Source organism: Talpa occidentalis, unplaced genomic scaffold (assembly GCF_014898055.3).
Source record: "Talpa occidentalis isolate TD23 unplaced genomic scaffold, MPIMG_talOcc4v2.1 talOcc4.18, whole genome shotgun sequence".
Lineage (NCBI taxonomy): Eukaryota > Metazoa > Chordata > Mammalia > Eulipotyphla > Talpidae > Talpa > Talpa occidentalis.
In genome coordinates this window covers 7174242-7199802 of record NW_023601851.1, presented here as the reverse complement: position 1 = coordinate 7199802, position 25561 = coordinate 7174242, and the positions used below count along the sequence as shown (strand labels likewise).

Here is a 25561-nt window from a genome sequence, read left to right as displayed (position 1 = left end):
CCCCCAGGCGGCGTCCTGCTGGCTGCTGCATTCTGGCCTCCAGCCTGGATGTGTGCACCCCGGGGGACCTTGTCCCTGTTGGGGTGTCAACGTAGCAGAGGGCGGGAGGCAGCGCGGAGCCACTGCCGGGGTGTCCTGGCAGAACAGTGCATTTGGGGCGTCGTCTCGTTGGAAATCGTGGCCACACTCTGAAGTGACTCCTCAGCTTTGAGACTGTTGTTCTTGTGTCACTGTTGATCAGGCAGTGGGACGTGTCACCTTTTACTAAGTTATGGTGAACCGTCAACCCAGGTTCTGCCGCTCATGGACTCGCGGGGCCTCTCCTGCCCCTTCTAGAAGGGTCACACGGCCGTCACCCGCAGTGACTCTCTGGTGTCTCCAGGCAGCGTGTGGCGGGCTCTGGACAGGAGACTCCAGGACCCCGTGCAGCTGCCTCCGTCCTCTGTGCTGGACCCCATCGCCCCTCCCAGCGCCGCCTCCAGAGCCCTCGCGCGTCTGTGAGAGCAGCGACAATGGACCAATCTCTGGTGAGTGACATGTTTGCTTCAGCTCGCTGTGCATTGACTTTATATGAGTTCGTCAACGGACATGTAAATTAGAAACATAGTTTTCTCCAGGGACACATTCCTCACCAGAGAAAGGTGTGGCGTAGATCCAGGCACATCACATGTCCAGCATGCGTGAAGATTGGGCTCTGCCCTGGTGCTCACGCAGCACAGTCAGAGTCTGTACCTGGGTCGTGGTTGATGACGCTGAAGGTGTGGACTGTGGCTCTTCACCCCGCTGGACAGAAACACTTCCTAGCTCTGCGCTGGTCAGGTGCGGGGTGAGGGAGGAGGGGGAGGATGGGGCCTGAGGACCTGAGTGCAGAATGGGGGTGAAGGAGCCACATGTCTATTAAAAAGGACAACTGATTTTTTTTTCAAGATTTGTTTATTTATTTATACATGCACTGGGTACAGTCAGAAGCGCAGAGGGTGAGAGAATTCACCAGAGCCAGAGAGGGGAGCAGAGCAGGCAGAAGGACCGAAGTACACTGCTGAGGGGAGCAGCGGGCAGCAGGAGAGGTCTGCGCGCCATGTTGGACCCTCACTGGCGATCGAACTGGCGCTGCAGAGTTTGATAACAACCTGCTTCACAACCCAACACTCAACCCCGTGCGTCCCCCAGGAGGCCCCAACTGAATTTTTAAGGTTTCTGTGCAGTAGCTAAAATCATATACCGTGTCCTACACAACTCTCGGAGCCTTTCATGCAGGCATCAGTCTTGGCATGTGTGCCGTTGAGTCCAATGGGGGATCCTTACATACCTGTCCCTGCCTTTCTCTCAGGTGGCCTGCAAACCGAAGGTGCCCAGTAGACTCCTCAGAGTCCTTTTTTTCTGGCCGTTGTTTCCACTGCTCCTGCGCATTTCTCCTTGGTGTGGTCTGAATGCATTTCTAGTGACACTCGCTACACCCTAAGTTGCTCTCCAGTCCAGTTACACTCTCCAAAAGTTCCTGCCATGTTTGAGAACACCATGTGTGACCTTTGGAAAATTTCATTTTTTTTAATTGTTTTAAAGCTTCTTATACTTTTTTCTTATTCTTTTACTTATTTTCCCTCCTCGATCTGTCATTGACATGTGTAGCACTAAAAGCCTTCTGCTGAAATAGTTGCCAGTTTTTTCCTACAATCCTAATGGGTCTTGCCCTACCCCTAGTTTCCCTCTCTATCAAACCACCCTCTCCCATCCCCCGTCTGCCTCCCTCCCTAACTTCTCCTCCCATTCCCCTGTTTGCTCTGGTGGTCACCTTTACCTTCAAATGACCCTGTTCAAGTTTTATTCAAGTATTTTGGCTGTAAATGTTTTTTGGGTATTTATTTTCCACAGATGAGTGAAGCCATCTCATATGTGTCTTTACTTTTTGGCTTATTTCACTCAAGAATAGCACCTCCCGGGGCCTCCCTGGTGGCACAAGGGGTTGAGATGCAACCGATGGGGCTGGCTGTAGTCTCTGCAGCACAAGTTCCATTCCCCGGCCAGCCAGGGAGCTACCCACATGGTGCAGCAGACCTGACTGGCCTGCTGCGTCCCTCGGCAGTGTATTTCGGTCTGTCTGCCTGTTCTGTTCCCTGCTCTGTCTCTGGTGAATCCTCTCACCTTCCTTCCCCGCACCTCTGGCCTGTACTGCAGCTCCTGTGTGCATAAAAAAATAAATCTTTTTTAAAAAAAAATCACCTTTTTGCCCACACATTTTATCCTCAGTGTGGCCCTTTGCTCCTTCCTCACAGCCCTGCAGTGCTCCCCTGTGTGTGCTCCACCCTTCCTGCCCTGCCTCTGCTGAAGGGATGTAGATTGGGCCATGACTGGGCAGTTGGAAACACAGCTGCTCTGCTCCCGGGTGGGATAAATCTTTTTGTGTTTGCGTTTTCCCATGAGGATAATGTGTAGAAGTATTGCAGATGATATGGAATTTCCGTTTTTATTTCCTTAAGAAACCTCTGCACCCTCATCCACAGGGTCTGTTCCGACTGTCATGGCCACCAGCCGTGGGTGAGAGCTCCCTTTTCTCTGCGCCCTCTCCAGCATTGTTCATTCCATGTTTTGTTTTTTTTTTCAGTGTTTCACTTTTTTAAATACTATTTTACATATTTTTACATCATTTTCATTTTTGCACAGTGTAATCATTTACATCTTCGTTATAGTCCCCATAAAATTCTCATCCCTCACCCCCCGTTTTGTATAAATCCATTCTTTTTCATTTGGACCTTCTCAGGGGTGAGGTGGCATCTAAGTGTGCTTTTAATTTACATTTCTCTTAAAATAAGTTAAGGTGAACATTCCTATTGTCTGTAGGATGTCAGAATTCCCTCTCTAGAGAAGAGTGTATGTAGTTCCTTTGTCCATTTTTTAATTAAGATTTATTCATTTATGCATACAAGAACTGGGGTACAGGTGAGAGGTGCAGAGGGTGAGAGGATTCGCCAGAGACAGAGTGGGGAGCAGAACAGGCAGACTTACTGAAACACACTGCTGAGGGGAGCAGTGGGGAGTCAGGAGAGGCCTGCTGCTCCATGCGGTTTGCTCCCTGCTTGCCAGGGATCGAACTCGTGCTGCAGAGGCTGTGGAGAGCTTCATAGGCTGCGTCCCAACCCCTTGTGTCACCAGGGAGGCCCCCCTTTGTCCATTTTTAATTCAGTCATCAGTTGGTTTCTCGCATTGTTTGGGGATGTTATAAATTTTGGAATGAACCCCTTGTCACATGTGTGGCATGCAGATTCTTTTTCTGTTCTATAGACTGCCTTTCAGTTTTGGGGCTGGTTTATTTTAAGGTATGAAAGCTTTTAGGTTTAGTGGTGTCCCACTTGTTGATATTTGCTTTTGTTTCCCTGGGTGTTGGGGTTGTGTTCCCTAGTGCACTTTGGGGCAACTGTCCTTAGTGTGTCCCTATATTTTCTGTCAAGTACATCACCAAATATTTAATCCATTTGGAATTTTATAGATTGATTTATTTTTCCATATAAGAGCTGGGTACAGGCCAGACATGTGGTGGGTGAGAGGATTGACCAGAGACAGAGTGGGGAACAAAACAGGCAGATCTGGTGAAATACACTACTAAGGGGAACAGCAAGGAGACAGGAGAGGTCAGGTGTGCTGTGTGGGTGATTTCCCTGACTGGGGATCGAACTCATGCTGCAGGGGCTGTGGATAGCTTCATAGTGCTTTGCTTTTACCCCTTGCTTCACCAGGGAGACTTCATGTTGCTGTATTAAATCGGTTGGAATTTGTTGAGGATTTTCGCTTCTCTATTCTTTGGTGGTGTTGGTCTATTTTTCCCTTTTATGCTGTCTTTTTTGGGAGGGATCAGGGCAATGTTGACCTCGTCGTATGTATTGGTGAGTTTTCCTCCGTCTTCTGTGTTTTGGAAGATGCAAATTTCTTTGTATTTGCTTCTGTCATGGTCTCGCGGATGATTTCTTTTCTGTGTCCCTTAATGCTTGAGTATCTTGTGCTCCTGAATGTAGCTAGTCCCTGTGTTCCGATCTGGTCTCCCGTCTTCAGTCTGCACTTCTCCTTGAGTGAGTCAGTCAACTGTGTTTTGCCATTTCTGCCAGTTACACTTGAGTGTGGGCCTCCTGCCCAGGCCTAGTACCACAGGCTTGGCTCCCACCTGACTGCGCCTGTAGCCGTCCCGATGGTACCTGCCGCTCATGCAACATGCAAACCTCGTCCTGTGTTGTGCCCTCCTGTGTGGAATTAGATCCTTCTCAGCCCAGGTCTCCCGCCACCAGAAAGGGATTTCTCTGTTCCAGAGTTTAGTCTCAGCCAATGCAAGTTACTCTTCAATATTACCTGATATCTTAATGGTTGCTAACAACAGCACCGCCGTGTGTGTGTGTGTGTGTGTGTGTGTGTGTGTTCACTTTCTTTCACATTACAGATCTCATTCTTGGCCAAACCTGATGGATGCGTTTTCTCTGTGATGTGGTTGCTCCCTTTTCTGCCTCTGACTGGCCAGGGTGTGGTGTCACCTCAGAGTTCAGGGGGAGAAAGTACTCAGGGGTCAGTGGGACACGTTTGAACAAGGGTCATGACACATACACTCGCTGAGTAAAACCAGGTAGCGCAGATGTTCATCATTTGACCTTTGGTTGTTGGGAGTTTATGTCAGTGATGCTCAATGTAGTTTTTAATAAAGAGCTTCAGGTTTCTGTCATCGAGTCTGGAGTATAGTAGGTGTGTTTGCATTTGTCGTACGTATGATTCTTGCTGAAGTTACGGTTAATGGTAGATTCTTTTAATTTTGATGGATGTTTATTGAATATTGATAGAATGAATATATTTTGCAACCTAATTTTACCAGCTCTTCTGTTACCTGTGACCATGCAAGTGTTTCATTTTATAAAACTTTGCATTGTGGGGAGCAGCAGTGGCTGCTCATCTGCCCAGCATGACTGTTGCTTCTTTTTCTCCTTTTCCTAGTAAACGTTGCCCTACATTCATTCATTCATTCATTCATTCATTTCTTAAAAGATGAACTTATTTATGCATACAATAACTGGGGTATGGGCCAGAGGTGTGGGAGTGGGGAGGATTCACCAGAGACAGAGTGGGGAGCAGAACAGGCAAATCATTGAAATACACTGCTGAGGGGAGCAGTGGGTGAGTCAGGAGAGGTCTGCCACGCCATGTGGTTAGCTCTCTGGCTGGGGATTGAACTCGTGCTGCTGTGGCTGCGGGACAACTCCATAGGTAGTGTCTTTACCTTTGAGCCACCAGGAAAGTCCCTGACCCTTTATTTAAATGTAAAATAAAAAGTCTCCTTTCGTTGTTATTGCATGTGGTGTTCTTTGGCTTTTAGTATCTGACAGTGTTATACAGCCATCACCACCTTCCAGATTTTTTCATTTCCCAGTAATAAAATACTGTACTCATTAAATTCTCGCTCCCAACTGCTCTGTCCCTCAGCCCCTGTGTCCACCGCTCACTTTCCGTTTTCAAGAGTTTGACAACTCAGACCTGTATGAATGGAGTCTTATTACATCTTGTTTTCTTGGTGATTCTCTTATTTTATTGCATTGTTAACTGTTTTGTCATTTCATAGGTATCGTACAGGAGTGATTCATATTGTAGTGTGTGTCATTGTTTAGTTCCATTGTGAGGCTCATTAATATGCTCTTATGTGTATCTACCAGTCTTATTTATCCATTAATCCATCACCGGGGGCTTGGGTTGATTTTGCTTTGGGCTGTAATGACTGGTGGTGCAGTGACCGTAGGTGAGCAAACATCTCTGCCCGTCCTTGCTGTCCCTGCTATTGGTGAACACCCCGGGGTGGGGTGGGTCCTCCTGTCATTCTGAGTTCCCTTTTCCCAAGAATCACCTTCCTGTCTTCCCTCCTGGCTGCATCATTTATGTTTGCCCCAACAGTGCGCAAGGGAGCCAGGTCCCAATTTTTGCCAGTACTTGTTCTTTTCTTTCTTTTTAAATCATTGTGATCCCAGCGGATGTAAAATCTCATCTCTTGTACTTCTCATTCATTTTTCCTTCGTGACTGGTCGTATTGAGCACGTTCATGTGTTAGGTCCTGCTTGGGTATGTGATTTGCAGAACTGTGTATTCCAGTCCTTTACTCATTGCTGCACATTTCCATTTTGAACAGGGTTGAAAGCGCAAGGGAAGTGTATCGTCTCATTTCATCATATGGTGCTTTTATGGCATCCTGAACCCACTCCTGCTGGGAGGTCCCGTGTGTTTCTGTGCACAGAAATGAGCCATCCACCTTCTCTCTGCTGTTGTTTCATTTCTTGTATTAGTGTTTTAATCAATGAGCCTGTAAATAAATGCATTTTTGTTTTCATAGAACTGGGATGTGCCGGGTTACCTTGCGAGAGTTGCTGTCAGTGCAGCAGGCTTGTAGTGTCCTGGATGCTGTTGTGTCTTTGCATTTGTTTAATTCATTGTTTAACCCTCCAGGTTTCTTTATTCCAGGAGTCTCTGCACTTGGTTCCGCTACATGCATTGCTTACTGTTTTGTCATTTCACTGGCAGCGTACAGGAGCTCCTGTGTGTGTGAACACGGGTGTGTGTTATACTCATAGTCTGCTCACTGGGTTTTCCTTTCCAGAGTCGCTTTACTGTGGCTTTCATTAGTTTTCCAAGAATGAATTATAACTAGTTATGACCATTTTTGTGTATGTTGTCTTTTTTGTTGTTACGTAGCGTCACCCGAACCCATTGTGAATAGGGGACACTGAGCATCTTTGTTAGTCCTCCTCTCACTGTGAATGTTGATGTCGCCTGTGGCTGTGTCAAGGATTTGTTTTGTGTTGAGGAAAAATCCTCTGAATCCTTTTTTATATATTACAAATAGAAATTTATTTTAATGGGTTCCTATTCAATATGTATGTGGAGGTATAGGATTTACTACACAGGAAATGAAATGATGGAATAAATTTACAAATTTCTTAAGATGTTTGTTTTCTTATACCTAGTGTCTTATTTTTCAAAACTCTTTCATTGCTATGATCTATTTTTTTCTTTCTCCAAAAGAAATATTTGTCTCTTCTAGTTGTTTTTCCTCTTCTTTTGATACCTTTTGTTCTGGTCACCGTGTTCTCCCCTACGGTGATGAAAACTATCAATAATATCCTGGAGATTACAAATTCTTTTTTTTTCTTTAATATTTATTTTATGTATGCATATAAATGCTCAGGTGTAGGCCACAGGTGCAGGGGGTGAGAGGATTCACCAGAGACAGAGTGGGGAGAAGAACAGGCAGACTGAAATACACTGCTGAGGGGAGCAGCGGGGAGACAGGAGAGATCTGCTGCCCCTTGTAAATAGCTCCCTGGTTGGGGATCGAATTCATGTTGCAGTGGCTCCTGATAGCTTCACAGTGCTGAGACTTAATCTCTTGTGCCACCAGGGAGGCCCTGATTCCCAAATTTATGTTCTCAGCTTAGAGTTCCTGATTTATCAGACACATGTCCAGTTGTGTGTGGAATACCAGTAGACACTAGAATGTTACAGTGTAACTACCAGCCCGTAATGCGGACAGCATATTAGGAAAACATTCCTCATACCTCAGCCACCAAGTTATTACCGAGTTCTCCTCCCCTTTGTCCTTCCATTTTAGAAGTGATTACCTGTTCTGTCTTCTTCTGACTCTGTCAGCTGAAATCTTTTCTTAAAAAATTATATATATTTTACATCATTTTTCATTTTTGAACAATGTATGAATTTTCATCTTGGTTATAGTCCCCATACATCCCACCCCCCCTATTTTGACCCTAATCCCTCCACCCCTCCACTCGCCCATAGTGTGTGTCTGGTTTATACTTGCTTGTAGTTGAACATCTCTTACCTGTGCCTTTTCCCCCCTCATTGCTTGAACATTCTGGTTTCGGGTTCAGTTTTTGTTTACTGTGAGTTGGAGATACCAAGCTTTGAGGTCACAGGAGTAAAATATTGGCATAAAGTTTCACGTGCTTTTCATTTGTTATGAAGCTCCTTTAGCACATGATTCCGGGTGTATGTCTGTTACACCTGCCAGCCAGGCTATCAGCTCCTCAAGGAGCAAATTTTATTCATCCTTTTATTCTTACAATCATAGACACTTTCAAATTTATACGATAAGCTATAGTTCTACTTTTAGGACCGAACGGGTGAATGTAGAGGCGAGGCTCTTTCAACTGTGAATTCTATACATCCTATACAGGACCAAAGAACCACAAAATAAGATGTGTTTGCACTTGCTCTGTCTGACCCAGGCTGCCGGCCCTGAGATGAGGAGAAATGTTCCCTCAGAGGGGACAGTGTCATTTGAAGATGTGGCTGTGAACTTCACGTGGCAGGAGTGGCGTTACCTGAGTGAAGCTCAGAGGACCCTGTACTGGGATGTGATGATGGAGACCTGCAGTCACCTGGTGTCCCTAGGTGAGGAAGCTCCAGTGTAACACTCTAGTGCAATGCTGTCTTCTGCACCAATAAGTGTGCACTTGCTTATGAAACTTAGTGTTGGTGAGGTTGAACATGGCAGGCAGTGTACATTGTGGTTGTTTCGGTTTTCGTTTGGAAAGATTCAGATTGGCCTCTTTTGCACAGCTCTTCACACTGCATTTGTTAGTTTTCAAAGACTGAAGTTGAACTTGATCAAAGACTAACATTGTTTCTCATCACAGGGCACTGTGTTACCGATCCTGAGGAGAGCATCAGGTCGGAGCAGGGATTACAGTCGTGGTCTGTGGACGATCCCCCAAACCAGGACCTCTCAGGTCAGTCAGTGCTTGCCAGGTCGGGAGGCTGAGAGGAGGCTGGGAGTGTGGCCAGTGATATTGGCCACACTGAGGTGCTTTTCCAATGTCCAAACTTGGACAGTGTGTCTGCATATATCAAACTGATTCTTTATTCAGTTCCCAAATATTCTCTCTGGTGAATTTCGTCCTGCTCTTTTAATAATGGTTGTCTATGTTCTTAAACCAGTATGCAGTCCCTGATACTGTGGGGATTATTCTGCAGTAATCACATATCTCTGTTCTCTCTCTTAGTGTATTCTTTTCTTTTCTTTTTAAAGAGGCATGTATTTTTATTTATTTATTTATTTGTTTGTTTGTTTGTTCATGCATTGGGTACAGTCAGAAGCACGGGAGGGTGAGAGAATTCACCAGAGCCAGAGCAGGGAGCAGAGCAGGCAGAAGGACCAAAGTACACTGCTGAGGGGAGCAGCGGGTGGCAGGAGAGGTCTGTGCGCCATGCGGGACTCTCCTCCGGTGGCCGGGGAGCAGCCGGGGATCGAACCAGCGCCGCAGAGGCCGCGGGCAGCTTTGCAACCCAGCACTCCACCGCTGTGCCATCGGGGAGGCCCCTCTCTTAGTGTATTCTCATAGACTGTTTTCTTTAGGTACCTTGTCAGGAATTTTTTTATTCTGTGTGTCCATGGGAAGTTTAGCCAGTTGTAAATTTTCTATGAGAGGGGAGAGCAACAGTACTCACATAAATGATCTTTACTTTCTGAAGTTATACACTCTGTGAGGAAAGAATATATAATAAATACATTTATTAATAGAGAGGTAAAGCCACAGAGGATGTTTGACCAGCATGAGTGAAACAAAGTGGAGGATGTTGTTTTTGTGTGTGTGCTCCATACACATCATTATAGAGATTAATTCTTTTCTTTCAGAGCTCAGGTGAGGTGAATGGCTTGCACTGATATGTCATATCTATAGTTCCCTCTGCAGTCTGGGCTAGAGGCTGTGTATTGCTATTGGAGATGTCACTTTGCAGGTGACTAACTCAAAAGGAATAGAGTGGCGTTGACTGGAGATTTATTTAGAACATGAGTAGTGTTCCTGGGGCAAGCCTTGTGACCACCCACATAGTAATTGTGAGGCTAAGGAGGAACCAGAAATTGTTTAGCGTGGGAAGGGATGTTCTGTGACATGGGAGGGGGAACCTGAGGTGATGGTTTCTAAAGCCATGGCACCAAGAGTTTCAATTTGGGGGCTCATACCTTGGGGAATAGTGCGACCTGTGCAATTCCACATTCTCGTGGGAATCGTTGGGAGGAAAGTAAAGGAATCAATGACAGTGTGATTTAGCTGAGAGTCACACATGACATAAAAACTGGAGCTGCTATGAACAAAGCAGAAACACAGGTTCCAGGGAGTGCGTTGAGAACACCAGGGTGTTGCTCTCAGAAGGATGTGGGAAAAGACTTTAACACTGATAGCCACAGGCTGGATGCAGAACCTTTTTCCTATTGCTCAGCAGGAACATGGGACACAATGATGAGGCGGAGTTTGCTGCATGTATTAGGATTCTGAGCCTTATGTGATATGATATTTAAATAAGAACTGACAGGTCTCTGCTGTGGAGGAATGTGCATGCCTCTGAGAACCTCTGCAGGTGACCGTGGCCAGGGCCGGGGTCAAAAGAAAAACTAAGGAAATGGAGAAGCAGAGTCCTTGTGTCTCAGCAGGCTTCTTGCTTAAAGTGCCTGGGCAATGACTGGGCCACTCAGTGCACAGGTTTCCGGGAAAGCCATGGCCTCTGCAGGGCTTGGTTATTCAGAAAGTACCCTCAAGAGCTGCGCAGGGTCAGTCTAAGAAAGAAGGTGTGTAGGATCTATGTTGGGTGGAATGCTTCTGGTTGAAATCGACAACTCTAGTTAAAGGACTATTTTCACCAAATATTTATGATTTATAAAGCCATTATGAAATTAGTTTTACTGCTTTGTTATCCTGGTTTGGCATTAGAAAATCTGTTAATTGGGGCCTCCCTGGAGGCCTAGGGATTAAGTCTCTTAACTCTCACTATTATGGCCTGAGTTTGATCCACAGTGAAGGAGCTCACCCACTTTGGCACAACAGACCTCTCCTGTCTCACCCGCTGCTCCCCTCAACAGTGTATTTCAGTCAGTCCGCCTGTTCTGTTCAAAACACTGTCTCCATGCTCCCCTATAGCACCCCCACTCCTGCACTTCTGGACTACACCCCAGATCTTCTATGCTAAAATAAAAAAAAATACCAAAAATCTATTCTCCCCATAATTTGCTATGGGCAAAAAGCATGAATCAGAAAATCAATACCTGTAAATTGTGTTGAAATACAGGAGCTTTTGTGCCACTTAGTAGTATTCACTCAAAATGCTTCCTTTTTAGAGACATGGTCATTTTTATCTCATTTTAGATGTCCATACTGTGGATCACCTGACTCAGGACAGCCCTGCAAATCAGGGCAGACATGTGTGGCAAGTTCTTACCGCCAGCAGCAAAATACCATCCAACGAGAGAGCTGACTTAATGGAAAAAAGCAATTTGGACTCAATTCATTGTTTGAACCATAGTATCAAAAATGAAAACAATTCAGCGATGATGCCTGAGAACTTTACTATACATAGGACCATGATGATCCCTGGTGAGCCTCATGCAGAGCATGCTGGAGAGAACGAGGAGGTCTTTAGTAGAATGAGGGAACCCATCAAGTATCCTGAGCACCTTAGTCACCAGGTGATTCAGAACTTTCAAGAGCCTTTTGAATTTCGTGAACAAGGAAAAGTTGTGAGTGAAGAAACAATATTTACACCTAGAGGAGCCCTTCCAGAAGGGGCTGCCCGTAAATGCAATGAGTGCAGGGACACCCATGATGAGGTACCTTTCGTTGTCCGAGACAGAACCCAAGGAGAACAGACTCGCTGCAGTTGTAATGAAAAGGGGAGAGCTGCGGAGATGACTCCAGTGCATTTGAATCCTCCTAGGTATGTTGAACATGAGCATCAGGAATTTTATGAAAGTGGGGCCAGTCTCAGCAACACATTTCACACCTATCCGCGTGAGAGTACCCAGTTGGGACAGAATAATTTTGGATATAAGAGATATGGTGAAGCGGCCTCTAAAACCTCTGTTCTGACTGAACATCAGAAAACACAAGCAGATGATCAACCTGATGACTGTGGGGGCACCTCTGAGATTTCCTTACAGAGGGGATACCAGAGAAATCTCACTGCAGTGAAGTTGTTTGGCTCTAACGATTATGTGAAAACTTACTCATGGAAGACTGCCCTCACTTTACATCCACAATCTCAAACGGGAGTGAAGCGCTACCCGTGTCAGATATGTAAGAAAACTTTCAGGTGGAAAACTACTTTTAGTGTCCATCAGAGAACTCATACAAGGGAGAAACCCTATGAATGTCAGGCGTGCAGGAAAGTGTTCTCCTGTAAGTCAGTTCTTGTTCTACATGAGAGGACTCACACTGGAGAGAAATGCTATGAATGTGAAGGGTGTGGGAAAGCTTTTTCCAGGAAGTCTCACCTTACTGAGCATCAGAGAATTCACACTGGAGAGAATCCCTATGAATGTCAAGAGCATACGAAGACGTTCCCCTGGAAATCATCCCTCCCTCACCATCAGAGACGTCACACAGGCGAGAAACCCTATAAATGTGAAGGGTGTGGGAAAGCTTTTTCCAGTAAGTCTTACCTCAATGAGCATCAGAGAATTCACACTGGAGAGAAGCCTTATGAATGTGAAGAGTGTAGGACGATTTTCTCCTGCAGATCATCCCTCATTCACCATCAGAGAAGTCACACTAGAGAGAAACACTATGAATGTCAAGCATGTAGGAAAGTGTTCTCCTGTAAGTTAGTTCTTGTTCTACATAAGAGGACTCACACTGGAGAGAAACCCAGTGATTGTGAAGAGTGTGGGAAAGCTTTTTCTAGAAAGTCATTCCTCAGTCAACATCATAGAAGTCACACTGAAGAGAAACCCTATGAATGTGAAGGGTGTGGGAAAGCTTTTTCCAGTAAGTCTTACCTCAGGGAGCATCAGAGAATTCACACTGGAGAGAAGCCTTATGAATGTCAAGAGTGTGGGAAGACATTCCCCTGGAAATCATCCCTCAGTTACCACCAGAGAAGTCACACTGGAGAGAAACCCTATGATTGTGAAGGGTGTGGGAAAGCTTTTTCCAGTAAGTCTTCCTCAAGGAGCATCAGAGAATTCACACTGGAGAGAAACCCTATGATTGTGAAGGGTGTGGGAAAGCTTTTTCTAGTAAGGCACACCTCATTAGACATCAGAGAATTCACACTGGAGAGAAACCCTATGAATGTGAAGGGTGTGGGAAAGCTTTTTCCAGTAAGTCAAACCTCATTAGACATCAGAGAAGTCACACTGGAGAGAAACCCTATGAGTGTCAAGAGTGTGGGAAGACTTTCTGCCAGAAAACATCCCTCAGTATACATCAAAGAAGTCACACTAGAGAGAAGCCTTATGAGTGTCAAGAGTGTGGGAAAATTTTTTCCAGTAAGAACACTCTCACTGGACATCAGAGATGTCACTGGACAAAATCCCTATGATTGTGAAGAATGTGGGAAAACTTTTCAGGAAGTCAGCCTTCACTAGGCATGACAAAATCCACACTGGATGGAAATGCTGTGAATGTCAAGAGTGGACAGGCAGGCCTCCCCTGGTGGTGCAGGTGGTTGTGCGCAGCACTGTGAAGCTGTCCGTGGCCTTTGCGGTGGGAGTTTGATTCCCTGGCCGGCCAGGAGCAACCCCATGGTGCGGCAGACCTCTCCCGTCTGGCCCGCTGCGTGTATTTCAGCAGTGAATTTCGGTCAGTCTGCCTGTTCTGTTCCCCGCTCTGTCTCTGGTGCATCCTCTCACCCTCCCACACATCTGGCCTGTACCCTGATTCTGGTATGCTTGAATAAATAAAATCTTTAAAAAAATATTCAAACTTAGGAGCTCAAACCACATCATTCAGTTGAGAGCAATGGGAACTGACATACAGTTTCACTCCTAATTGCGTGGAGTTACCTGGTTCACTCTTCTCCCAAGTTCATGCAGTGATGATGTTCCTGTTGCTGTTGCTTCTAGTATCCTCTTAAGTTCCTGGGCGATGCTATTCATGTCCACGGTAGCTGTCTGTCTACATGGCACATTGCATGTTGCGTGGGTAAGTGATCTCTCTGGGTTTTCTAACTTAGTCGTCACGTTCTGTCCAGTACTCTAAGTCTCTGTGGTGCCCCCTGATGCTGGGATTGCTCACCAAAAAAATGTCCTTCTCTAGAAGGAAACCTTGAACTGTGTGCTATTGGCTGTAAGTTGAGGTCTGCAGATGTGTTTACCTACCTTTCATGATGAAGGTTTCTCGGGGCCTCCCTGGTGGCCTCGGGGTTAAGTCTCAGCGCTATTGCCTGCTCTGGCCAGGGTTTCAGCCCCAGCTAGGGAACCGCCCCACATATGCTAGAGGCCGCAGCAGGCCTCTCCTGTGTCACCCGCTACTCCAATTAGCCAGGTATTTCAGTGGTTCTGCCTGTTTGTCGCCACACTCAGTATCTGGTGAATCCTCTCACCCCCGAACCTCTGGCCTACACCCCAGTTCTACAAAATGAGGGAATTTTTTTGGAAGATTACTTCTGCATATAAGAACTGGGGTGCTAGCCAGAGGTATGAGGGGGTGAGAGGATTCTCCACAGAGAGAGTGGGGAGCACAACAGGCGGATCTACTGAAATCCACTGCTGAGGGGTCAGTGGGGAGACAGGAGAGTTCTACTGTGCCATGTGGGTCACCTCCCTTGCCAGGGATCGAATTTGTGTCTGCAGTACTGAGAACAGCTTCATAGTGCTGAGACTTTCACCCCTGCACCACCAGAGGCCCCTATATTATTTTTAAAGGAAAGGATTCTTGCCTTTTAAATTTTTTTTTTTATTAAATTGATGTTCATCTTTGGGCAATATTGGATTGCTCCCCTTCTGTACAATTCTTGCAAATGTCCTGTCCCCACCGTCCCTGTGACCCGTCACCCCAGGCCCTGGTACTCCTCCCTCCCATCTTGGGCCCTCTTCTGCCCCATCCCCTGCTGGCATCTCAGCTGTCATCTGTCTGCTAGTTTTGTCTTTTTCCCCCTGACACTTTCTTCATTTCCCTGTATTCCTCCTGGAGGTGATCAATGTAATACAGTTCTTTTTCCTTTTCTCTTTGTTCTGAACATAATCCCTTCCGCCGTTGCTGGCTGTGCCCTGAATGTGGTCTTTGTCTGAGTCAGTTCATAGCTTGGGGTGAGTGGTCGGCGTGGAAGGTGGTGGCTGAGGAAGTCCTTGATGTCACTCTCGCTACCCCCTTCCCCCAGCGGCCCTGAGCACCTTCTGGTGTGTTTCTTTGGCGCCGTGGTGATGCCGAGTGGAGAGTTTGTGTAGCAGGCCCGGAGTCCGAGGCCTCGGATGTGCTCTTCTTCGTTTCTTCTATTTTATGTGAAAATAGTTCCGAGTGGAGCCCAGAGTTCCAGAAGAGCCAGACATTTACTCACAGGAGTAAGGACAAGAAAGCTCCCTGAGCAGAACGGTCCCAAGGGGTGGCCGCTGGGGCCGAGAAGCAGGGGCTCCCATGGCTGTGGCAGGAAGGGAACGGGTGCTGGTCGTGGGGGTCTCTGTGGCGTGTCTCTTGCTGAGGGGCTTGGTCTGAGGGCTCTCCCGAGGCTCCGAGGCCCGCTGAGTTTGCCCCCGTTACTCGCCTGCATGTCCACACCTAGCCTCGGTCTGTGGGTTTGCAGTCGTGCCCTGTGTCGCCTCCGCGGTGTCCCCTCCGCAGGGCTGGGCTCGGGCCCGTCCATCGGGGATTGTTTCCCTGATCATGGATTTTGGACTTGGGCGCCTGCTCCTCCCTGCCTGCGCCCTCTATGCAGCTTCCTTCGTCAGGAACATCTCTACAGCCAGAGCCCCTGTCCTGTGTTTCCAAGTCGGTGACTGACGGAGTGTCTGTCCCCTGAGAGTATCTTCCCTGATTCAGGGGGAGGTACATTGGTCCCTTCAAACTCCACCTGTAGTGTCGGGGCCACGGGCCATATTCCTCAACGCGCCATGGGAGGTTCCTGAGGTTTTCACCCCCAGGCCGCAGGCCACTTTCCACGATGCTGCAGGCTCCTAGGTGTCCTTGAGCACCCATTAAAGATGGCATCGGGCCCCTCAGCCTTCACCTCAGACCTGATCCAAAGAGGCCTGCAGGGTTTGCTAAGACAACGCTCCTCTGCTAGTGCCACGTTCCCTGGAAGTGTCTGTTGCTGTGACGTGACCCATGTGGGCTGTTGCAGCAAGGGTCACTCTCTGCTTTGAAGGTGAGGGGTTCAGGGGCTCGTGTCATGTCCCCTTGCAGGTGTGTTGGGGCAGCCAGGGGTGTGGCGGGTGAGGCCTCTGCGGATGGGTGGGCGGCCCAGGTGGGTGGTGATGCTGTCGGCAGATGCCCAGGAGAGGCCTCCACCGTGATCCGTGGGACCTTGCCCATCTCAGTCACATCCCGGAGTCAGTATGTGCAGGATCAGCATAGCCCAGAGACACTGCTCACACTCCAGCTGTGAGGACAGTACAGGAACCCTGAGCTCCAGGGACAGGGAGTGGACCGGGGCAGGGGAGCACTCCCCAGAGAGTGGGGAGCAGAACAGGCAGATCCATTGAAATCCACTGCTGAGGGGAGCCGCGGGGAGACAGGAGAGGTGCTGTGCCCTGTGGGTCAGCTCCCTGGCTGGGGATGGAGCTCTTGCTGCGGTGGCTGTGGACAGCTTCGTGGTCTGAGACTTACGGAGCAGGGAGGCTATGGGTCCATTCTTGTGTGGGGCGCTTATCCTTTGGATATGGGGACAAGAGGTGTGTGCTACTTGCAGGTTTGTGCCATCTCCCTTGGTCTCCCCCACCCCTAAGTTCATCCCCTGGATGAAAGGGAGTGTACCCATAAGATACCAAGGTGGATGGGTTCTCTTGGGCTGTGAGGTTCTCTTTCTCTGGAGAAGCAGAACTGCTCGGGAAGAACATGTTCATCTTGGTAATGTAGCCAGGCTAGAAGACAAAGAATAGTTTGACTTTGTTAACAGTAAAGTAATGAGCAGAAGGAACGCAGGTCTATTTTGGGGATGTATGTAAGCCTCCAGGGACACCCTGTTTTCAGAAATGAGAGTTAAATGACAGAGTGAGTGTATGTAATGTCACCAAACACTGCATTGAAAAACATATGCCTTCCAAAGTACAAATAATGAACTGGAAGAGGAAATTAACAAAGCCATGCCATCTACAATTGCACATGCAAAAAATTAACTGGGAATAAACTTAGCAGAGGAGATGAAAGATTTTACAAGGAAAACTGTCAAACATTGTGGAAAAAAATAATAGAAAGCATAGAGAATTGGAAAGAGAGACCCAGCTCATGGGGTGGAAGAATCAACATTGTCCAAAGGGCCATCCGGCCCAAAGTCCCTTCTAGATTCACTGCAATCCCAATAAATATCCTGATGGCATTCTTCAGAGGAATGAAGATTACAAAGATTACTGAGGTACATATGGAAACACAAAAGACCCCAAATAACCAAAGCTTCCCTGATTAAAAGTGGGGGAAATGAAGGAGTCACACTTCTGACCTCAAACTAAAGGTAAGGGGCCTCCCTGGTGGCCCAGGGGTTAAACACTGTGCTCTCAAACTACTGCCAGCCAGTGTGCACAAGTTGGATCCCCAGCCGGCCAGGGAGCTGACTGACATGTGCCTCAGACCTCTCCTGACTAGTCTGCTGCGCCCCTCAGCAGTGTATTTTGTCAGTCGGCCTGCTCTGTTCCCTGCTGTCTCTGGTGAATCCTCTCAACCCCGGCATCTACGGCCTGTACCCAGCTCTTGTCTGCATAAATAAATAAATCTTAAATATTCGTTAAATGAGTATTTTGGAAAGCCACATAATTGAGCTAGAGTTACCTTATCAAATCCTTAGTTATAAATCTGACTTGTGATATCATTTTGAAGAATACTAATAATAAATATGTGTAGATTCATGAAACACATCTGTAAAAACTTGGATGTGTGTAAGATTATGTGGAACATCCCGAGAGACAGGAAATACATCCCGAGAGCAGGCCAGGAGGAGCATCCCTTCTCATGAGTAGGGATGAACATCAAGCAGTCTCGGGCCGGGAGAGGCGGCGTTGTTTCCAGCTCGTGTCATGAGACTCTCGTGGGCTTGGCTGCGGTGACCGACATGTCGGCCAAGGTGAGGTGAAGTGTGGACTCTCCTTCCTGAGGAGAGAGTGATCGGGGCCGTCACCCTGCGGAGACCTGGGGTGGAGGATGTGGACACCGCTCGGGGTGCCGTCTAGCCGTGACTCTGGGCACCCTGCTTGGGGGCCTTTCGGGGTGAGCTGCGGAAACAGTGTGAAGGACACGTGAAGTCTGTGAAAAGGCCCCCAGCGCTTGCCGCGGTCACTGCTGAGTAACCCGGGAATGTTTTCCATCTGCGGGGAGCCCTGTGCTGGCTCTAGCGACTCATGGCCCTCCAGGGACTCCATCGGGGAAGCCAGAGCCGCTGCCTCCCGGGGCCTGAGTCCCGAATTCACTGGGGGAGGTTCCCGGGGCCGGGTGGAGTCGGGGTGCAGAGGCGGCCCAGACCCGGTGGTGCCAGGAGGCGGCCCTTGGCGGGTGGATTTCTCCATCGGGCGCAAACGTCCTCAAGGTGCTCGTGGGGGATTCTTGCAACAGCGGCCGGCGAGGCCCGAGGAGGAAACGAGGTGACAAGAAGCCACGGGCGGCGGCGGGGTGGGGTGGGGGAACCTGCACCCGCCCGGGCAGAGGCGGCCCTGGCACCTTCGCGCTTGGGGGCTCTCGCTGACGCGGGGCGCTCCACGGGGGGACGGGCCATCCCGGGTCCCAGGCGGGACCATCCACCCCTCGCGCCCCCGTGACCCGCGTGTCCTCCCCGCGCTGCGATGGTCTCGGCGCCGCAAGAGCGTCAGCCCGTCCCAGGCACCTCCTCCCCGCGCGCCGGTGTCTGAGCTGGCAGTGCCTCCTCTGGGTTCTCAGTCCTCCCTCGACTCTCCCGGGGCGCTGCTCCTTCGGCGCCGCTGGACACGGGGTGTCCCCAGGGGTCATGTGGGTGGCTGTCATCAGTGTGGAGAGACAAGTGCATGCGGGGGTTGTTCTGTGTCTGTCACTCACCTCCTTCTTCTTGGGGGACGTGACCTCGAAATTGGGAATTTAAAAAGTCCTGTTGTTACAGGAGGTGGGGGGACTGCAAAGCCCCCAGAATATCCGCTCTAGAAAGGGTCTGCCATCTGCTGCATCAAGAAAAAGCATAAAAAGGGGCCTCCCTGGTGGCGCAGCGGTTGATCGCCCCGTCTGACAGTGCAGTGGGCCCACCTGTCTCTCCCGGGAGGGCCGGTCTGGCGCATCCGCGGTCCCAGCTGAGGAATCCCGAGCAGGTGCCCAGCTCGGGACAGAAGCCTGTCGCCGCTCGAAAGGTTCCCGACGCGTCCGTGGCCGTGTTTGGAGCAGACACAGGCCATCTCCTCCCTTCCAGGTGGAACTCCCCGACGGGCACCCCACGGGAGGAGCCCAGGTGTGCCAGCCCTGTGCACCTGTTGGCCGCACCTGCGTGTTCCCGCCCGTGCCTGCGCACCCCACCCGAGCCCCGGTGTGAAGGCTGGCGGGACCCCAGTTTCGGTGCCACCCGTCTCCTTGGGCCTGGGGCCTCTGCGGTCGCGGGAGGAGCAGGTGAGTGGTGGGGGGCATGGGAACACCCCCGTGTGGCTGCCCTCGGAGAGGGGCCTCGAGGCCCCGGCGTGGGGGCTGTGGGTGGGAACCCGGGGGCTTGGCTGGCGTATTCCCTGGCTGGAAGGACCCTGGGGGTCGGGGCTCATTCCTGAGCTTGACCCTCCGTGACCCACCTCCGCGGACCAGTCTCCCAGCACATTGTGGCGAGTGGGTGCACCTGGAGTGGGTGCACCAGGCCAGTCTTGCTCCCCACCCATGTGTTCATCTCAGGGAAACGCCTCAGGGTTTGGGGACCGCGGGGTGACATAGTCCAGGGCCGTTGCCCCCTCCCCACCCTAGTCTGACTGGCAGGAGAGCACCCTGCTCCCAAACGGGTCTGAATGCCGGCCCCGAAGGAAGGGGAGCTGGTCTCTCTACCCCACCGGGTGCCCTGGGGGCAGGTGATGAGGATCTAACCTGGGGCGCCCAGCCTCTACTCTCCAGAGAGGACCTTCAGGAAGGAGGCCACAGGGCCTCCCTGGGGAGCAAGGGTTAGACGCAGCTCTGTGAGGTTGTCTGCAGCCTCTGCTGCGCGAGTTCGGTCCCGGCCAGGGAGCTGTCCACAGGGCGCCGCAGACCCCTCCTGTCTTCCCGCTGCTCCCCCCAGCAGTGTTTCAGTAGATCCTCCTGTGCTGCTCCCCACTCTCTCTGGTGAATCCTCTCACCCCCCAACCTCTGGCCTGTACCCCAGTTCTGGTATGTATAAATAAAAAGTGAGATAAACCCTCCACATGATTAGGTCACGAAGCGCGGGAGGCAAAGTCCCTCTGTGCGCACGCTTCTTTTCCACTACGGTAAATTCAAACTTTTTTTGGAAGAAAGTGGATCAGGCGGCTTCCTGGGTGCAAATCTTCACTTTATTTTTCAAAGATTATTTATTTATACAAGAACCGGGGTACAGGCCAGTTGTGTGGGAGGGTGAGAGGATCCCCCAGAGCCAGAGCGGGGAATAGAACTGGCAGTCTGACAAAATACACTCCTGAGGGGAGCAGCCGGCACAACAGGAGGGTTCTGCCACACCTTGTGAGACCCTCGTAGGCCGGCCGGGATCGAACTGGTGCTGCAGAGGCTGCGGACAGCCTCAAGCGTGATGCTCAACAGTCTGCGCCACCAGGAGAGGCCTCAAAATCAGACTGCGGGTTCACAATGATCTGTGGCTCCCCTCTTGGCTCCCCGTTGGCTAGTTGCTTTGGTAACTATCAGTTCAAAACCACATCTAATAGAATGAAAGTCTCCCAGTAATTTGAGCAGAGGCCATGCCAGGGACGGTATTGGTTCAGGTTGTCCTAAATTGCCTTCTGAGTGGAAACAAGTTTTTTTCTAGCTGGCCTACGAGGCTGTGATTGAATAGGGAGGGAAACCAGTGACTCTATGCATGTCATTTTTCTAAATTGTTGATAATGTAAGTAGGGATGTTCCTCAGATTTTCATTTTAGGTTTCTCCACTTAGCCATGATACTTGGGAGGTTTCTCCCACGAGGCCTCTGAGCTCCATGTCTAAAACAACAATTCTCATTTGAGGCTGGGGTAGATAGAAAGAAAATAGACTTTTAGAGAAGCATGAAAAATATTTTAGTGAGTTTATTCCAGTTTTGTCTGCTGCAACGCGTGTAGTAGGTAGATGAAGAAATGGGAGGAATAAAGCCCCAGATAGTTGACTTTTTAATACAAAACTCACTGTGAGTGGGCTTGGGATACACGTTAGTGCTCCGTTGGTCCCAGTCTTACCACTTGCAAAGCCTTGATTGGCAGTCACAATGGGAAACGGTCATCTTAAGCCCTCGACGGCACTCTGCAGAAGGCTTTGTTTTAGCCCAGATGGACAGTAACATCCTTAGGTGTCTGGGCACATCCACTGACTGACCTGGGACAAAGTCCTGGTGATAATCCGGCGCCTTTTGGCTTTAAGATGTAGCAAGGAACCTGTGGAATGGAGGCAGCACTTTCTGGTTTTCACATCTAGTTCTGCTGTTCCCTGGTTTACTCTCTGCCACGTGTGTCTGCTTCTAGTACTGAAAATGTGGCTGATGCCACTGGTTGCTTTCACAGGGATCCCAAATTCCAAATCCTGAAAAAGGGTGTAAGTCTAATGTTCTGGTATCCACTGGTGTCCAGTGTTTGGAAATGCACTGGGCTTATTTGGAAAGTTTGAATTCTCTAAGCTTTCTTCTGGAGAGTCTGCAATCACTGTCTGTCTCTCCACGAGGGGAGAGGTGTTGCAGAGTCCAGCCACATTCCTTAGTCTGCCTGGCCTTCATTACCTATGTCAGGTGTATCTGGACACTTCAGGGGCAACCTTGGCCCTCTGCAACTCAAGACAGCTCCTCCCAAACACTTTCTCTGCAGAGAGCCATTGAGGAACCCCCTGTGTGCCAACATTTCTTGATTTTTCTACTGTGTGCAGTGTTGTAGATCTGTGATTTCATTCATCTGTAAACCACACGCAGTAGTGGGTATTGCTGGTCCCATTTTATACCTGAGAAAATTGAGTCTTGAAGGAAGAGCAACTTGCCGAAAGTCCACAGCTATTAAGCAAAATGGACTCCAAAGCCTTTCCTCTCCATCAAACCAGTTTGCCTCCATACTAGAAGAATTTGTGCCTCTGTACTTCTCCTGGGCAGGAAAGCACTCCCTGAGGACTCTGTAGGGGGCTGCCCTCCTGCCCTGTGGAGCAGCTGTGATAAGGGCTCTCTGCAACCTGCATGGGGCTCTCAGCACTTCTGTCAACACCCTCCTGTTGAGCAGGAAGCCACACTCACATTCCTCCAGAAGGTTAGTGAGAGAGCTACAAGTAGGAGTTGATTTTTCTTTCCCTTCCGAAACAGATATATCGCTAAACTCCTTGAAAAATTGACTTCCTAGTTGATTTTGAGTGTAGGTGATGCAGCAAGCCTCAGGCTTAGGATTTTCAAATGTCCTTGGCCGGTTATTACCAATGACTGTCAAATGTGTTCTCGGTGGTCTGAGTGTATCCCATGGGAAAATGCCTTTTCTCTGGGAGTGGAGCTTTTAATGTTCATTTGTGACTTAGATTTTAGCTGTATATTGAATTCATACCTTTATCCGCTTTTAACTATCTTGTCTCATAGCAGAAGCTGTTGAATGTGGTCTGTGCTCATAAATTAGGTTTCTGATGTGATTGTCTTTATTCTGGTGGGTTGGGCTGGGAAGGGGTCGCTTCAGCCATGGCCAGTGGTATCCTGGGGAGAAAGTGAATCCATTTGCCCTGGATTCTGTCCAGCATATTCAGTTCCTTCATTTTACATCCTAGGGAGGTGACATGATGGTCAAGGTTACAGTACTTCTTCTTAGTGGTACCACAAGTCACCCAGATTTCTAAGTCACACTGCGCTCATACCAGGATTTGGGCTCTCTGATAGGAAGAGGGAGGCTTAGAGGTGAAGTGACTGGGCTGAGGTCCTGGCTGATTGGTGTATGACTTGCAGCTAGAACTCAAACCTGCTAAGGACTGTAGTGTAGCTAACTGAATGTTTAGCTACAGAATGTTTTTGTTGTATTGTAGCTAACTGAATGTTTTTAGAAACTCAATTATGTCTCGACTCTACCAAAAAAACTAGCTGTTTAAACTTTCCCATTGTGATTGTAAGGTGAACCGTTCTCTCCGATTTTTCTTACAGTAGGAAGAACAGGGACACCAATTCAGATGTTTACTTTTTGGATTTCCTGAGGCCAGCTCTCCTTAGGTTGCCCCCACCCCAATCCTAGATCCAGACCTAGGGCTCCACTGTCTGAGGACTCTGCTCCACCCACTGCCTCCGTTTTTCTACTGCAGAGGCTGTAAAAGTGGGAGCCCGTTAAACAAAAAAAGATCAAGAGTTCACCCTGCGTTTCAGTTCCCTTTTGGAGCCAGGGTGGAGGGCAGAGAAAGAAAGGTGTGCTACTTCACAATGTGGCTGCAGACTTTGCAGCCATTGGGCTGTCCTCCCACTGGGCAGGAAAGTGGACAGACAGGGAGTGCTCCCAATTTCAGGAGTGGCCCTCCTGAGTGGCTTCCAGCACTTCTTACAAGAACAGTGAAGACCTCCTGGGCAACTGCAACAGACGATAGGCTCGGTGGTCTCACTGGATCTTGAGATGAAGCCAGGACTGTACTGAGTGACCCCAGTCAGTGAGCAGTGCAAAGCAGTGGCCTCAGAACCTTCCTCTTCCACACATCCCAGTCTCTCTGTGCTGGAGTCCTGGACAGGGCACCGGAGCATCTGGCTCTCCGTCAGGTTACTAAAGTGTTGAGCTGCTGAATACTCTTGAATCTGCTGCACCCTTTCTGTTTACACAGCGAGCTGACTAATAGCAAGACTGTGCTATAGGTGATGGCTCTGCACTTAGCTAGGCTGTCAGGCAGGACAGGCTCTGCACCATGGTGGCCTGCTGCCATTGTGTTTCCCTTCCTCTGCAGGTCTCTGCTGTCCCTGCAGCATCACCAGGACACCTTGGTGTCCTTCTGAATGTAATGACTTACTTGTAACTCTAGTCAAATCCCAGGAAAATAAACAAAAGCAGGGACCTGTCCGCCTCCTTAGAACCCTCTTTGTTGTTTAGGCAACCAAACATATTTAGAATTCTGCCCTGTGTCTAGCCCAGGGGAGGAAGAAGTTTCTAGCAGTTATAGCTTTCTGTTTGCTGCCAGGTGCTTTCACAGAAATACTTCATTTTTTTAAACCAAAATTACATTTGTTCAGATGTCATTGTTGAGGATGTGTTCATTGTGTTTTACAGACGTGAGTAAATATATGTATGTATTTATGGGAAAGATGTGTGTTATAAAGTAAACAGAGTCTATATTTTATATATAATGTAGATAGAAAGAATAGCATACACATTATACAAAATTTTCCTTTCCTCTTTTATTATTAAAGAAAAAAAAAAAGGACAGTACAGGCAGCTGTTCCCAGGGTTGTGAAGGCCACACTGCTGTAGGGGGAGGGACTCCGTGGCCCTGGGGTGCACTCTGTGCTGGGGCCCAGCCCCACACTCCCTGCTGGCTGCCGCTGCCTCACATGTGGCTTCCTGCTGTCCCCCATGGTCTGCATCCTGGGGTGAAGGGTGAGAGTAACCAATAAAGATTGACCAACAGAAGTGATTCTGGCTCTTGTCCTGCTGGGTCGCCTCGGGGCTCTCCTTCAGGAGTTCGCACCTGGCGGGTTGTGGACTCTGAGGCAGAGATGTGAGTGGGTTGGTGGTGGTATTTAGCATGTGCATGGGGTTGTTAGGGGGAAAAGGATGTCCTAAAGGTAATTCCATACAGGCTTTGTGGACTCCACCCCCACTCCAGGCCAAAGCCAAAGACACTGGGAACTCCCAAATCCCATCACCACCTCAGGGAAGGTGGCTGGGAACTGAGGGTGGGGTTAAGCAGCCAGGTTTGGTATAAAGCCAGACCCATGGGCTTTGGAGGGGATCCCCCACTTTGGCTCTCCGCCAGCTCGCAGTGTCCAGCCAGCTCTGAGAGTGCCTTTGGGTTTCCAGGTTGGCAGATTGGGTAGGATGCATTAAAGACTTTATTTCCCTATTTTCTTCCTGAGTTGTACATTTTCCTTATTTCCTTTTCCCTTGTAAATAAGCCTTTTATTAACCTTTTGTGTATGCCTGTAGTGGAGTATTCATTAGTCCCTTTTAAGCTCGCGGTGAGAACCCACAGCCAGGCCACCCGTTCAATATTGGGATTGCCCTATAACAGCTGGCGCCCAACGTGTTTTCCAAGCTTCACCTGTGGTTGACCAGCCCAAAGTAATTTTTCTTGCATTAGTCACCATCTTCAGTGAGCTCAGGCGAATTGCTAATTGGCCTGATAGTGTTGTAGAGCAACCCCGATACAAAACGGGGTGCCTGACTGTGGGTCCTCACCCGCGCACTTAAAAGGACTTATCAATGCTCTACTGCAGGCACACGTGAAAGGTTAATAAAAAGAGTTTATTTACAAGGGAAGGGGAAATGAGGAAATGTACAGCTCTGGGAGAAAAGTGGGAGACAAAGTTTTAAATGAGTCCTACCCA

General features: G+C 48.9%; 2 protein-coding genes across 2 annotated transcripts in view; one reads left to right on the top strand and one right to left on the bottom strand.

Moving 5' to 3' along the window:
* The window catches only part of LOC129146158 (zinc finger protein 39-like), a 170624-nt gene that overhangs the window by 89046 nt on the left and 56017 nt on the right, over window positions 1–25561 (bottom strand). The window lies entirely within an intron of this gene.
* LOC129146152 (zinc finger protein ZFP2-like) lies at window positions 472–14017 on the top strand. The gene is given in 5 exon segments (XM_054697650.1): window positions 472–527; window positions 8256–8421; window positions 8667–8759; window positions 11172–12962; window positions 12965–14017. Coding segments are annotated over 5 exon segments (2445 nt in total). The 5' UTR covers window positions 472–512; the 3' UTR covers window positions 13345–14017.